The sequence below is a fragment of the Dysidea avara genome, chromosome 2 (assembly GCF_963678975.1).
Source record: "Dysidea avara chromosome 2, odDysAvar1.4, whole genome shotgun sequence".
Lineage (NCBI taxonomy): Eukaryota > Metazoa > Porifera > Demospongiae > Dictyoceratida > Dysideidae > Dysidea > Dysidea avara.
Genome location: NC_089273.1, coordinates 30,731,356 through 30,747,597, shown reverse-complemented (window position 1 = coordinate 30,747,597; position 16,242 = coordinate 30,731,356). Strand labels below are relative to the sequence as shown.

At 36.8% G+C, this 16,242-nt stretch overlaps 1 protein-coding gene across 1 annotated transcript in view; it reads left to right on the top strand.

The window, feature by feature from the left end:
* Positions 1-16,242, top strand: part of LOC136244310 (uncharacterized) — a 61,413-nt gene that overhangs the window by 41,122 nt on the left and 4,049 nt on the right. Inside the window, exons 6-7 of the mRNA XM_066035867.1 lie at positions 14,472-14,522; positions 14,576-14,847. Of these exons, the coding sequence (XP_065891939.1) occupies positions 14,472-14,522; positions 14,576-14,844 (320 nt within the window). The 3' untranslated portion in view covers positions 14,845-14,847. The remainder of the gene's footprint in view (positions 1-14,471; positions 14,523-14,575; positions 14,848-16,242) is intronic.

Genomic DNA, 16,242 nt, shown 5'->3' with positions numbered 1-16,242 from the left:
ACTAGAAGAAGTTACCTTGTCGATAGTTCAGCTACAAACAAATCTCCCTCTAGAGAGATCAGCTAGAAGAAATTACCTTGTAGAGAGCTCAGCTACAAAGAAACCACCATGTAGAGAGTTTAGCTGCAAAGAAATCACCCTGTAGAAAATTCAGCCACAAACAAATTACCCTGTAGAAGATCAGTTAGAAGAAGTTACCTTTTAGAGAGTTCAGCTACAAAGAAACCATTCTGTAAAGAGCTCAGCTGCAAACAAATCACCTGTACAGAATTCAGCTACAAGCAAATCACCCTGTAGAGAGATCAGCTAGAAGAAGTTACCTTGTAGATCGTTCAGCTACAAACAATTCACCCTGTAGAGAGAGCATTCTAGAAGAAGTCACCTTGTAGAGTGTTCAGTTAAAAAGAAACCACCATGGAGATTTCTGTAATAAATGTATGTATTATATATATATAATTTGTACATTTACTGATAAAATATTTAAAGTATATACATCTACTTCATCTTTTCTTCTTCCTGTGGTAAAGAAAAAAAGATAGGTTAAAAAAGTCCCAAAGCCGGCCCTAGGCCAGCTTTGGGGTATACAAATGCAAAAAGAAATGAAACCTAATCCAAAACAGCCAAGCTGTAAAAAAAGTGTGTGGCCCTCAAAAAGGCTATGGTGAAAAAAGATGTGAAATCCAAGGTGGCGGCCAAGAAATGGCTGTGATGGTAGGTTAATGGTAAAAATTTTAATAACAACAATTCAAGTGAATTTTGGTGCCGCTTGGTCTTGGCACAAAATTCACCTGAATTGTTGTTATTAAAATTTTTACCATTAACCTACCATCACAGCCATTTCTTGGCCACCACCTTGGATTTCACATCTTTTTTCACCATAGCCTTTTTGAGGGCCGCACTCTTTTTTTACAGCTTGGCTGTTTTAGATTAGATTTCACTTCTTTTTGTATTTATATACGCCAATGGCCAGCTTTGTAGCTTTTTTAACCTATCTTTTTTTTTTCTTTTCCACAGGAAGAAGAAAAGATGAAACAGATGAATACTTTGAATATTTCTGATTTTATTAATAAATGTACAAATTTTATATATATATATATAATGCAAAAACCAAAAGAAACCACCATGTAGAGTTCTGTTATATATATATATATATATAACAGAACTCTACATGGTGGTTTCTTTATAACTGAACATTCTACAAGGTGAGTTCTTCTAGCTGATCTCTCTACAGGGTGACTTGTTTGTAACTGAACTCTTTACAAGGTAACTTCTTCTAGCTGATGTCTCTACAGGGTCACTAGTTAGTAGCTGAACTCTCTACAATGTGACTTCTTCTAACTGACCTTTCTACAGGGTAATTTGTTTGTAGCTGAACTCTCTACAAGTGATTTGTTTGCAGCTGAACTCTCTACATGATGGTTTATTTGTAGCTGAACTCTGTACAGGGTAATTTCTTATAGCTGATTCCTCTACAGGTAGGTTTGTTTGTAGCTGAACTTTCTACATGGTGGTTTCTTTGTAGCTGAACTCTCTACAAGGTGAGTTCTTCTAGCTGAACTACGTAGTTGAACTCTCTTCAGGGTAGCTTCTTCTAGATCATCTCTCTACAGAGTGAATTGTTTGTAGTTTATGCCTATACAGGTTACTAGTTTCTAGCTAATCTGTTGAATTCTTTTCAAGGTGACTGCTCTATTAGGGTGACTGCTCTATTAGAGTATCTCGATCTCGCACTTGCTACACCAAGTTTGATTTCGTGTTATAACACCGTGGCTTCAAGTCTGATTCTTCTACACCATTGAAGATCATTTCTAAGATGATTACTCCATCTGTACAGCGAATTTCAAAGCATTACCCCAAGCGGTTTTTCTGGTGGGTGTGGAAAGTATTCTTTTTTTTGTTATTAGTTAATCTCGATTGCGTAATTGTTACACACTGTTGGTTTTTGCGTTTTGTCCTCCTGGTTTTTAGCTCGATTTCTTTCAAACCACAAAAGGTTTGAGGTTCAATAGTTAACCTATTCACCCACCGATTTTCAGCTTCTTCCCATGTACGCGGTTTACCCTGTAGGCGTGACAACATATTGGTATTATTTTTTGTGAATAATCGCTAATAACTCTTTGCCTGTTTAACGTATTCCAGCCAAAGTTGCTACAGAGATGCGCCTTATACCCCCCTTCTGTGAGCAAAATTTCAACGCAATCGGATATTGCGTTCGCGTTTTATAGCGGTTTTTGTAAGTGTGTGAAAAGAGGAAAAAAAATGAAGAAACTAAGCCAATTTTTGAAGTCGCATATCTCGGGAACGCTTGAAGCGATTTCGCTCAAATTTAGAATGTGGAGTAGTGAATTTGAAGGGAGTGTCCACAGCAAAAATCGTCTTGTTTTATCAAGGCAGCACAGAGCTATGGAGGTGCGAAAATTGCGTTTTCTTTCTTCCAGTCAATATACTCACGGGTGTTGCGCGCCGGCTTCTTGAGCTGCACGACACACTACCGTGTGTATTGATATGACAAGACCCTACTATCTTTGCTCCCTCGTTGAATCACGTGATATTAATCTTTCAACTCAGTTGATGTACTAGTTTACCAGTGATTCATCATTGAAATCACCTCTGATTTCTTAAGTAATCAGTATCCAGCAGTGGATTTAGTGTTCAACACAGATTTCCACACAAGTATACCTCACAACAACCGACATTAAGCAATAAACATTTGTAATAACACAACTGGTAGGATTTCACCTTGTTGTTCACATTTCCATGCATGTGTGCTTAGTCCTTTCTCAAAGGACTTCACCTTCAAATAATGCTCAGTTCATTGAATAATGACTTGTGACACAGTCAAAAATACGGGAAACCGCCAAAATTTCTAGCTCAAAATACTGAGGCACCCCACTATTCTAATTAACTGATCACGTGATATCTGCTACAAGACATTTTGGGGCTTAAATCAAGGAGATTTAGTGTGCTTTAGGAAATTTTATTGAAAATCATGAGAAATCGTGAGATCAGCAAGCAGCTGTGATATGAAGGCTGAAATCATGTGTCTCACATCCAAATTGTGAGAGTTGAGAGGTCTGAATAATCGTCCATAGCTCTATAAATATTAATCAGATTTGCACCAAACTTGGTACATGTTTGTACTGTGATACATTGTTAAAGTGTACCAAAGCTCAAGACAATTGAGCTACACATTTGCATTTTACAGTAGTTTTTGTAAAGTGTGTGAAAATAATAATCTAAGCCCCCTTAAGCCCCCTAAACAAAGAAAAAAATGAATAAATTAAGCCGAATTTTGAAGACTTATACTTCATGATTGCATTAAACAGTCCTGCTTAAATTTGGTATGTGGGGTCCTGAAGGTGGAGGGCGTTTGCAGTATAAAAATGATTTCAATTCGAGAAGGGAACATGGGGCTACGTATGCATGAAAACCATGTTTTATTTCTTCCTGTAAATATATTTACAGTGTGGCGCACCGGCTTTCTTGGCTGCATGACACACTACTGTGTGTCTTGATAAACAGTGAACCTATAGTGACCCATGTAGATCCATTGGAATTTTATATGCTTCACAATGATTATACAATTCATACTTGCCTTTAAGTCATGGTGCTTAGTCTTACATGCACCTTTTCTCCTTCATGGTGCCTCACACAACACCTCAATCACAGATGTTTGGATCATAACCTCTGAAAAGGGGGTCTGGAAACTGACTTATCAGATAGGCTACAGCTGAGATGGAGTAACTAGTTTATATAGCCCAGTTATTTGCACAAATTGTTGAACTTTAATAAGTAGCTACGTAGATGCCACAACAGACTATTAATTTTGTAACATACTTTGGTGATGAGATCTACATACATCAATAGATTGTGAGATATACAATTTTAAATGTTTCAATCCAGTATAGCTTGGGTAGGTCAAAAGATACGAGTTTGAAATTTTCTCCATGAATGCAGCTGACCATAGTGTTTATTTCATTTCAGTCCATAACTATTGATATAACCATGATTTTGAGCACCTGTTTTCACGACGGTATCTGTAACACAAGCACTTCACCATGGGCATGATGTGGGTGAGTGGTTGATATATGAACAGAAAATAGTCCAGTGGGTCATATGGTGCCTCCAGCATTAATATTGGGCTCTCAAGACCACCTGTGCCACTGGAAAGTAAAGAAATGTACATAGAAAATAATTATGTAGGTAACTGTCCAAGCTGTTCATTTCTCTAGTCTCATGTTTCAGCTGGCCAGTAGGTGCTAGAGTGTTCCCAGTGGCTAGCACACGTCTTTAGAAATACACTTGTGGAAAACAGCCTGAGCAGAGCAACTGGTGTTTGTCAGATCAACAATTATCAAAAATTTAGTCACATTTTTGCTGAGCTTTATTAAGTGTATGTGGCTAGCAACAATAATGAATCCCAAGAAAGTGAATTCATAAACTGTTAAACCATCATTATTAAACATTTGTGCCATACAAATACAGAAAGACCTTCATTATGCAAGCGTTATATTTTAGCAGTGACTGTTCTGTTAGAGCATAAAATTTTTGTCAATAGGTGTATGTTATATTAGATTTTTTTTTGTTTCTTTTAAAAATGCTATTTAAACAGGGAGACAGCATCAGCAAAAGCTGTTTTTCAGCTGTGCCCTGAACAAGCATACAAAACAATATAGGTACATATATACATACAGTTAACTAAATATGACTTAAATAAGCTAGCTTAAAGCTATTTAATGAGTTCATCTCGGTGATGGAGGTAGGCAGGCTGTTCCATATAGTTGTGCCACGATAATATCGTTTGCCATAGTTTAATCACGATAATATAGACTTTGTTTGCCATAGTTTAATCGCGCAGCAGGTACATACAAGTGATGGACATTGCGCCCTGCATGACCTGTGATAGAAAAAGCAGACCTGAATGTGGAAAGTAAGTAGGAGGGTGATAGCCTTTTTAAGATGTTGTATTCTGTTAGAGTAGTTGAATACAGCTCTGTATATAAATGAATGGGCTTAATTGACTGCTCTCTATTTTCTGCAATGTGACTGAATCACTTCAATTATCTTTTGCTAAGTGGATCCAGTGATGCTGCAAAGTAGTAAGTATTTTATTGTAGGATACAACCTACAATAAGATGATGACCTTTATTGGCCATTTTTCAATGGTCATTTCCATCATCCTGTTCCTCATTTATTAGAATCATACCCACTGAATAGAGTTGTTTACTACTTCTTGTAATAAAACTCTGCAATAGTCACAAAATAAAGTTGGCCAAATATTAAACACTGTGTGCATATTGGCTACTGTATAACATAGCACAAGGCTGCTTGTTCATTTGGTCATGTAAATTTTAATCAATCCAACAACTCCTAACTTAGAAGATATATTAGTACATGGTGACTATAGTAGGTTCAATTAATGTGGCTAATTATGCTGCTTGAATTCTAAAAGCTAAGATTGTGCAGTAGGTGTACTGTCAGTAATGTAGGATTATGAGGAAAATTCCAGGTTAGAACAATGCCCCTATCCTTTAAAACAATATTGTAGCCTATATAGCAGGATGTTTTGGGAATTGTTGAGATTTTAGTGGATTGGCATCTATTCAAAAAATTCCTCAATCAAAATGTGTAGTTCAATCAAAATGGCACTGTTTAAGTATTATAAACACATAAAGGTCCTTAAGAAGGAAAAATACCCCTTTCCCCTTTGGAATTTTGGATGGTGAAAATGTGCAAAAAATTCATCCTTGCCCAATAAAAGTATGCTGCATAGCATAAGGTGACTGTGTGAAACTAGGAGATCATTTATGTGCACTGAGTGTGTTTTGATTTCAAAATGACATTTACACTCAAACTTGCTACCATGCAAGTTCATTTTCTGGAAGCTAATTTATATATATATATATTTAGTAAGGGAAGATCCTCCTAGAAAAATGATGATGCGTATTTTACAAAGTGAATTTCATACTGACTTCTACCCCTCCCCTTTTCAATAAAACCTTATCTCCAACATTGCAGTATTTTTAAATTGCAACTGTAACACTTAGTCACGTATTTATTAGCTTTGGTACTTCATATGTGTAGAGTATCTAACATAGAAAACTTTGTAGACATTGCAGTGACTTAACAACGTTGAATTCTCCATAGAGAGCAAAATCTGTATAATGCAGGACTGTTTATTTTATTTTTGTGTGTCCTAGTAATAATAGTGTAAATCAAGAGTTAATAGCTGCAATATTATGAATTCTTGCTTGTACGTGCATCACCCATGCAAAGAGAATAGACTACTTCATAAAACTATATATACCACTTTCACACCTCACTTCAAAGGGAAGAGAAGGTGTATAAGTGGTATAATAGCACTGCTAGCAGTGCTCAGGAATGCAGTAACGAGAATAGGAGGTAGTATATACAAGTTATATCCCTCCTAGGAGTGATTTAACTTGTATATACTACCTCCTATTCTCATTAATGCATTCCAAGCATTCTCATTGATTTCTTTGATGAAACTGTGTGATCTCCTCTCCTTTAATATAGCGACACTTCACAGGATCGATAGTGGGTTTTAGTTTTTGTAAAGTGAGCCAAGGCATAGATCATGGACTTGGAGAAGAAGATAGTTCATTGTTTTACTGAATGAAGAAGGCCACAGGTTAGTTTATATTAAACATGTTACATTTAATAGTCACGTGGGGATGTCCCACAGACACTGGGTGTAGCGCTTAATTGATTTGGCCATTAGTGTTAATAGTATTCACTACTTTAGTTTATTCATGGCTAGTAAAGTAAGTGCTTTAGTGTAGTTGAATCGTCTTTACATTGCCGTTTTGACACCAGGCGCGATGTCACACACGCGTAGTGACTGGGCGTGGCGCTTAATTGGCTAGGCCATTGTAGTGCTGTAAACATATTCACTACTTTAGTTTATTCATGGCTAGTATAGTAAGTACTTTATAGTGCACTTAAGCTTCATTATGAGCTGTTCAGCTCGTATTTGGGCTTCCTGTGTTTAATTGCGTAGCTACCCACAATCGAAGCGATCTGCATGCTCGTGACGATACACTTACGTTTGGCCTCTCAGCAGTGCCTTGTCGTTGCTCTTACGACGTTACCCACAATCAAAAGTTACATGGTCCCATATAAATACACTCGCAAAGCATTCCAGCAGTTTTCATGTACACTTGCAGGTGATTCACCCAAGTGGAATATATTAGTTGTAACATGGGCACTTGTGATTTGCCTGAAATATACACACTCGCACTCGGACTGCGCCCTCGTGCTCGTGTGTATATTTCAGGCAAATCACTCGTGCCTATGTTACAACTACTACATATATATATATCTATATATATAAGGCTGAAAAGCCGTCTGTCTGTCTGTCTGTCTGCATTCCATTTGAGTTCACGCATTCTTCTCGCCAGTTGCTGCATGTGTCGAAGCGGTTTTGGCACCAAACAAAGTGCTCATCATCCAGGAATAACCTAGCGTTTAAATGAAGGCTCTAGCTGCCGTCGTTCGTAGTTTACAGTGCATTTAGTGCAAGGGTGTAGAGCAAATATTCGCCTGAGTTCTTTCTGTAAACCGCATGCAAACCGCAAGTAAACACCTATTGCCATTCAACTTAAGCATGCCTTTATAAACAACATTTAACAACTCTGTAACCACAATCAAAATTTTGTGCAGGTGGTAGAGCGTGAAGCTTGAAACCGGGAAGTCGTGAGTTCAAGTCCCAGTTGTTCACTTTTTTTTTTCGTTTTGGCAGCCTTTTTGGTAACAGGTTTTCTGTTAAATTCTTTTCATGCTATTTTTCTCTCACTCTACAGTGAAACCTGTGTAGTAAGGACACCTTGGGACTGACCAAATGTGTCCTGATTATCAAGGTGTCCTGATTTTCCAGGTCAGTTTACATATTAAGGGATACTTTAGGACCATTACCAAGTGTCCAGATTATGCAAGTGTCCTCCACTGCATTGGTTGATAACAGTTAGTAGTAGGTGTACAGGTGGTAATAACAGTCAGTAGTAGCTAGCTTGCTCAAAATATCATACAGTATAGTAGTGCTGTAAATGTAGGGAGGTTGTAGAGGTGATGACAATAGGTACAGGTTGTAGTGTAGTAAAGGGAACATTAGGGAGTGTAGTATTGTTACAATATGGCAACTTCTGCATTGTAGGGCAGGTACCAATAAAGTAATGTTTTTTTGTGGTCAAGACATTATATCAAATGATGCTCCACGTATAGCCTACATAATACGACAGGTACTACTAGCACATTGTTTACACCTATGTGTTGTGTTACTACAGTAGTTTAGCTACTTCTGGAGTAATTTTGGTATACTTTGCAAGATAGTGGTATTAAAAATGCCGATAGCACCATTCATATCATGTTGCAGGGCATGAATGGCACTGATATTTAATGCTTGGTTGTTATTATGGTGTGATCCACAGGTCATCTGGCAAAGTGAGTTTTGTTGTAGCAAATCAATACATGCTTTTATAGGCCTTTATTCACTTTTGGGAATTTTTGATGCAGCTTTTTGTTCTACCAGTCTGTTCCATACAATTTTTTAATCTATATATTCTTATGCTCACAGTTTTTCAGCACTGGCACATATATTCATCATAGGGACTCTTATAGCACTTTTGTAGTAGTGCAGGTGAATTGCCAACATAGTGCATGTGTTTGTCCTGTCTCTAGGTAAAAGCTTCTTTCATACTTAATCTGCAGCTGTATGACATTATACTGCTGTAGAAAAGAAACAACGTAATTGCATGATTGCATGGGCAGGTACTACTGTACATCTGAAAAGTGATATTACTACTGGCATCATGCAGATACCATAGTTTACACTAAGGAACTGTGTGTGCAATTGCTTGACCTCGCACAACTATTTCACTAATCCTGTTTGCATCCTTTCACTTTAGATCTAGGTCTGCTTAAAGGATCATACATTACCTTAATGATAGGACAATTAATGATAATGTTTAAACAACTGCGTGGGGTTTGTATGGCAACATGTGTCACTACAACATTACTGCATAGCATACCGAAAATATGCTATGTGTACACCTCCTGTCATGTAGGTATTGCCTTAGCTTTCATGTAGTTTAACTAACACTGCATGTTCATTATTTCACTATACATAGTTAAAAGAAGGCATAAGGATGATGCACTAACAGGCATGCTATACACACACTATAACATTTATGCTAGGCCCAATTCCCAATGTATTATTAATTGTCCTGCATGTAAAGCAGGTACCAATGCTTTTGTTTGTCCTTTACAACATGTTAAAGGCACTGGTAGGGAAATCTCATTAATTATAATCGAGCTACATTCGTGTCAAAACTACAGACAAAATAAACTTCATATTTTAAAAGTTAAAAAAAATGCATGCTACTTAGCTTTAGCTACATGGTGTTTAATGCTTGGTGTCTGTTTATGGCATTAAAATGTTTAGTCCTGCACATAGGGCAGGTACCAATGCTAGTATATATATATTTGTGTATTGTATAGTAAACACCAACCATAGCAACAGAGAAGCATGCTCATAAAAATTCAGTGAATCATACATTTAACTAGTGATAAAAATCACGGAATATTCCACATAGTTGTCACCTCATGACATGAAATTTAAGAGGTGAAGATTTGACCTTTAGTATCCTTTACAGGCCATTTCTATATTCACCTTTTTCTATATATCACCTATTCAACACTTAATTTGTTCAAACTGGGTGTCAAGTTGAAGATCTTTATGCAAGAAACTAGTTGAAAGTTCTAATTCCAAAGTTATAGTCATTGATATGAAGCACAAATTCATATAAATATTTCCACCCATACAATTAATTAGATAGCACTTATTTTCTACATTCTTTGGTTCAATATTTATTATTTGTTTAACTAATCATTTAAACATTGTAGGGAACATGTACAGCCAGAAAATGAAGAAACATCCTGACCAGTGTGGAGCAATGTGGGTAGCTACATACCCTCCTCTGAGTCCTCTCTTACTTTAACAAAGGTCATAATTTTTGTTGTCCCTTTGAACTCAAAATCTTGGATTTCGTGGTTATAAATTTAGTTCTGTTAAGTATTGTTTCTAAAACTGAGGAATCGTGAAACTTTTATGCAATTTTAACAGGATTGCTATAAAGTTCTGGAAAATATGACTTTGACATTGTAAAACTTATTATTATTATTACTAGGCCCGGAGCAAATACAACCAAGTACAATCACCAATGGGACATGCACAAACAGTGCATGGCCAACATAGTGTGTGCAGATCATGTAGAAAAGATGCACAGGAAATGATACATATGCATACGTACACAGTCAACGCAGTTTAGCTGGCATCAGAAAACCACAATACTAGAACACAACTGACACAAAAACCAAGTTAAGTTAGCTATATTGAAAGTTTATATTGTAGGTGTGACGTGTCTCTGAAAATGACTCAGCAGTGAAGTGAGGCTATGCAGAACAAGGACACGGTGATGGCACAATTAGCAAATGATCCAAATCAAGCCAATATGGCACAACAGACTCTGTTGTAACTAGAGGCCACTGGTGATGTGCCAGTATATCAGCAGTGTGGCATTGGCACTAGTTGGCACAGTGATCAGTCTATAATATTATGTATACAGTCATGCACAACATACAGGTGATAGTTACACATTGTTGTATATGCAGCAATACATCTTCTTGTTTATTACAGACTCACAGTAGAGTAGCTAGTAGTTAAGCCAGGTGGAAAATAATTCCAGCCGCCAGCAAGCCAGATGAAGTATGAAGATGTATAATACAACTACAAGTATTGCATTATTCATTACCTTGTTGTTCACGAGTGCATCAGCTGGTTTTTTACGAGCAAATCACCTGGTATCCCACCTGGGAACCAGCTGGTTGTTCACTGGAGCGCGTATCCTGCATACAAAATACACAGTTACAAACATTTAAACTTACTTGTAATCTTGTTGTTTACATGTAAAGTAGCCTCTGGTTCTCCTGCTATCACTTCGCGGATGTTTACTAATCTTCTCCTTTGTTCAATCTTTAATTAAGCAAGGGTGTGGTGATGGGCTTTATATAGAATTACACATACAGTCAAGTCATCAGCACTAACAGGCGTACTTAGTATACAGTTGTGCCTTCATTTACAGGCGAATCTATCCCTGCTTAGTTCACATCTCTAAGCCTTGTAGTTTTCTCAAACAATATTTATTTATTTCATTCATTATTATTTATTACGTAATTTTAACCGCATTTCGTATTATTCTTAGTACTTCGTTGTATAATTATTATTATTATGTAAACACAAAGAGCCTATATAGAATTGTGAAGCATGCATTGCCTAATTGGTTATGCCCCCATGCTCCCTTACATCTTTAGACTTGTCTCTTCTGAGGCCTTTGTACCAAATCTTGAAATTTAGGTACTAATCTTCCCTATTCGGTTCACAAACGTGAGTACTCTAAATATGTGTATATGTCAGTTCCATATACTTATGTTAGATACAAAACCTTAAGCATGGAATTTTTGACTGAAAGTAGTATGAACTCTCACGAGGTACACAGTTTATACATCAAATAATTATTATCATAGATGCAAGTTATAGCCATAACGACCGATTTTGGGTTAAATTGATGAAAGAACAATTATCACCTTTGTTAAACTACCTGAAGAGAGAAGACTATTACTGTACCCCTTTCTTTCCATTTTCTAGTTGCATATGTTCCCCGCAATGCCTAAATGGTTAACTAAATAAATGTGAATACTGAATTACAAGCAAAAGGATGTATAATAAAATACACCATTTTAGTGTGGGAGTTCAAAGGCACCGCTCGGTGTTTAACTCGCATATTGCCTGTGAAATATCATGGGAAAGCGGTTTGCCAATGACTTTGATACCCAGCCAGTTCAAAGAATCGATGCGCTTTGATTCGTTATATTGAGCGACATAGAGCTTTATATTGTGGGACTCGTTTTTGTAGTAGTTGCTAAGCTTAGTACATAGGCTAAGATAGACTAGTCGGTTGTTACTAAAGGATAATGAAGGTATAAAATAATCGTTTGGGCGATTGTGGATGTGTATTTCTACCCACAGCGTATCAGCCTTTGAACAGACCACGGAACAGCAAAGCTACTACTGCTACATTGAAATAGGTTAGTAGCTTACAGTCCTAATTACTTAACTTAATATAATAACTTACTTACTGTCCCAATAGCGAAGTTAGTTGGCTTAACTTAGTACAAAAATGATAACAACATAAACTCAATCCCACAATCGCAAGTTTTCTAACATAGCGTGTTGAAGCATAGTAACGTATTAATGACGTTAATGTATGGACAACGTTTTGATGGCTATTAGCCCACGCTTTTAAAAGCACGATCGATTTTCAGATGCTACTGTATAAAACAAACGGGATGAGTTCTCGTTAGCTCTTTCACCTATTAGGTGAGTGCGCCCCAAGTGATATATATCACTTATACCACGGCTGCTTGGGATTTTGCTGACATATACACCTGCAGCCCTTGGGCCTGCGGCCCTCGGGCTTTGGGTGTATGTATCAGCAAAATCCCTCGCAGCCGTGGTATAGCTATTAATTAATTGTGTGGGCAATCAAATTAATATGAGATTTGTAACTTATGTAGATTACCAAAACTTTGGTATGGAGTAAGCCACAAAGTTGCAACAAGCATCAACTTCTTTCTTTGAAAAATATCTTTAATATGGCATAATTTTATTAAACAACTTAATAGTTCCATGGGTTATGTAATATCATGGAGAAAGGTCACTAATTTTTGAGTTATAAGGACACCAAAATTAATGTCAAATCTGCACTGTTAAAAATGAAGAGTAACCACCACTCTAAAGAGTTCCCAGTGTAGGGAGGATTTAACACCCCTGGAGAGTAACCAACACTCTGAAGAGAATACCCATAACTCTGAAGAGTAAGTGACACCACTCCTTTAGTGTAATGGTTACTCTCCAGGGAGTGTTAAATCCTCCATATTATCTTTAAGAGTTGTTCATTTTAACAGTGTGTGATGGCTCTATATACCAAGACATCAGGTATTCTAACAAATACATGCTTTTTTATGAAATGCAAGTTTTTGCTGTACCGTACTGTTCTACTATAGTGCTTGTTGAAATGTTTATAAAATATTTTTTATACTAACTAACAAATAAGTATATACAGAAAATATAAGTACACAGAAAAATTTTGAATTTTCAACTAGAGTAGGGACCATAAAACATCGTACTGAAACAAGCTGGAGTAGTGTACGATATTAAATCACAGTAAAACAACAAGAAGTGTCATATCCCTACTGTACATTTCCATTATGGTATCTAGAGTACAGTATGGATATAACACTTCTTATCGTTTTACTGTGATTTAATATTGTGCACTACTCCAGCTTGTTTCAGTTCTATTTATCAATGTGCTATGGTCCCTACTCTAGTTGAAAATTCCAAATTTTTCTGTGTACTTATTTGTTAACTTTTTTTTTGTAAATATTGTTGACTGCTGAGCCCATATATATATACCGCATCTGAAATGGTGCCGCGTACCCCAGCTATATCAGTTATCATCTGAAAAGTGAAGTATCCATTATGCTTCATTGTCAGCTATGTTCACCCCGTTTCACAGCATTTCAGATCAAGAACTGTTCGAAAAGCACCTCTGCAATTCATGCATACCGAAAGAAATGGTGCCACCCCCCAGTTATAATTATCATCTGAAAAGTGAAGTATTCATTACGCTTCATCGTCAGCTATTATCTACCCATTACACAGCAGTATGAATCGAGAACTGTTCGAAAAGCACCTCTGCAATCAAAACAGCCACTATGAAACATACGGAAAATTTCTGTTACGAAGGGAAACCATCATGTGCTATCGCCAAATCGACACTCTTCACTGTCAGCAAAGATGAATGGGACACAAGGAGGACACTTGTAAGTCCATGAAGAATGCATTGTACGTACTGCGGTATGCCAAAAGAAACCTCTCTGGCCGAAGCAATGTCAAACAGTGAAAAAATCAACCCTGTAGCCTTAGTCGTTATTGAGTTACAGTTGTCTGAAGGCATCAGTCAATCAGTCGTTACTCAGTCAGTAGAAAATTCCGTTAAATATATTCTTATTAAAATTCCGTAGTGACTTGTTGAAAGTGTATCGGGTTGATCTGAAAGCTTGTTTGGGCTTAGTTTTACCTAACCAATACTGCCTCATCGTCGTCAGGGAAAATTGACGCTGGTTTTAGGGTAATTTTATTCATGGACCATGCCTACTCCTTTTTGGTCCCTACTATACACTACTATCGTAGTGTATGATAGGTTGCTAATTTGCGAAGTATTGTAATTGTGTACAACTGTGTAACCTTTCATAAATTGTTTAACTACATTGCACTATACAGTTAGCAAAGTGTGCATGGTTGCTTTTGTAGTGATGTAAGTTGTCCATTGTAGCAGTTGCAGTAACAATGGCAGGTGCAGTAGTGATTAATCAAATTAAAAATAGTGAGTGGGATGTATTGTGGATAGTATATATTAGCATCATGTGTGACCTGTAGAGGATGACACTCCAACAATGAGAGACCTCAACAGATATGTTACCAAGAAATATGCTGCTGACTGGAAGGACACTGGATTAGAGTTGGGTTTGCAGTTTGATAAACTTAAAGCTATTAAGAGCAATAATCAGAAAGTAGAGGATTGCTTTGAAGATGTACTAGACAATTGGCTAAAATTGAATCCTAATGCTACATGGAGAATGCTAGAGGTTGCTCTTACTAATGTGAGAAGGCAACAACTTGGTCTTGCTCCAGTTGATGACACATAAGTAGTAAGATGTTTTTATTGTACAGTACAGTACAGTAGTACTGTATTGTCAGGATTGTACCTCCCATCAAAACTATATCACATAAAAACCAGTCTCAACTTTCTTGATAGTATTAGACATTCAGAGTGACCCAAAAAGTAGCTACATACATATAACCTAATTGTCTACTAACTGATTTACTGATACCTTCAGTAATGCAAATCAGTCCTGTACAACAGTAAATGTTCAAGCAGTTGTCATTGTTAAGCATTAAACCCATCAGTGCAGTGTACACCAAATTCTTTTGATAGTTTCTGGCTTCATTGTTGTATTGAGATGTCTTGGAATAAATTTCTTCAGTCCTTTTAGTGATTCTATGCCTTTTAGAGAAGCAAACCACACACTGCAATACCTCATATATAACATCTACCTGTATCTGTAATAGTATCTGAAAAGCTGTGATTCAGAAAAATATAATAGAGTGTGGGTTTCAAATATATAGTATAAATGAATTGATTGTAATGTCACTACAGCAATTTCTTGGCTGTGACTATATTGATATAACATTTTTCATAGTAACCTAATGTACAACATACATTATAATCAAGAGTATATAATGGGGAGGGAGAGCATCAAACTGCACTATAGCTGTGAAAATCGCAAAGTAACCTGCATACCTTCATTTCTTCTCGTAAATATGATCACTGTTGAATTCTCAGATTTAACACCGCAAATGGTCCTCATGGAATCACAATGACTGAAATCCCGCCTAGACATGTCACTTTCACTACTAGAACTGTCGAGGCAGGGGATGTGGACCGTGATGAAATTTCAAATGAAATCTTGACCTGGCTCGACCATGATGAAACCTCGATGTTTGCTTCCCAGGTTAGCTGCTTGTGTCTTTCTCTTTGTACAGTGAGTTAATTCCTCTGTGTGTCGAGTGCATAGTCACATATACAAAATGTGCCTGCTACACTTATAATGAATCACCAAACCAACACAAATCACTGAGTTGTTTGAATAATGCCATAGAACTTTACGGGCTTGTTTTTCACAGCATATAGTGTAGTTCAATACTCTCCCTCTCCATTATATACTCTTGGTACATTATATCTGCACAAAAAAAAACAGCCAAGCTGTACAAAAGGGTGCAGCCTTGAAAAAGCCTGGGTGAAAAAAGTTGTGAAATCAAAGGTGGCAGCCATGAAATGGCTGCAATGATGTTTGATGATTTTAATAAACTTTATTATCATTTACATCATTGCAGCCATTTCATGGAATTATTTTTACCCAGGATTTTTGAATGCTGCACCCTTTTTGTACAACTTGGCTGTTTTTGTGGTATTTCACTTCTTTTTGTATTTTAAATATTTACCCCCTTGGCCAACCATAAACTGGCTTTGAGGTTGGTTTTTT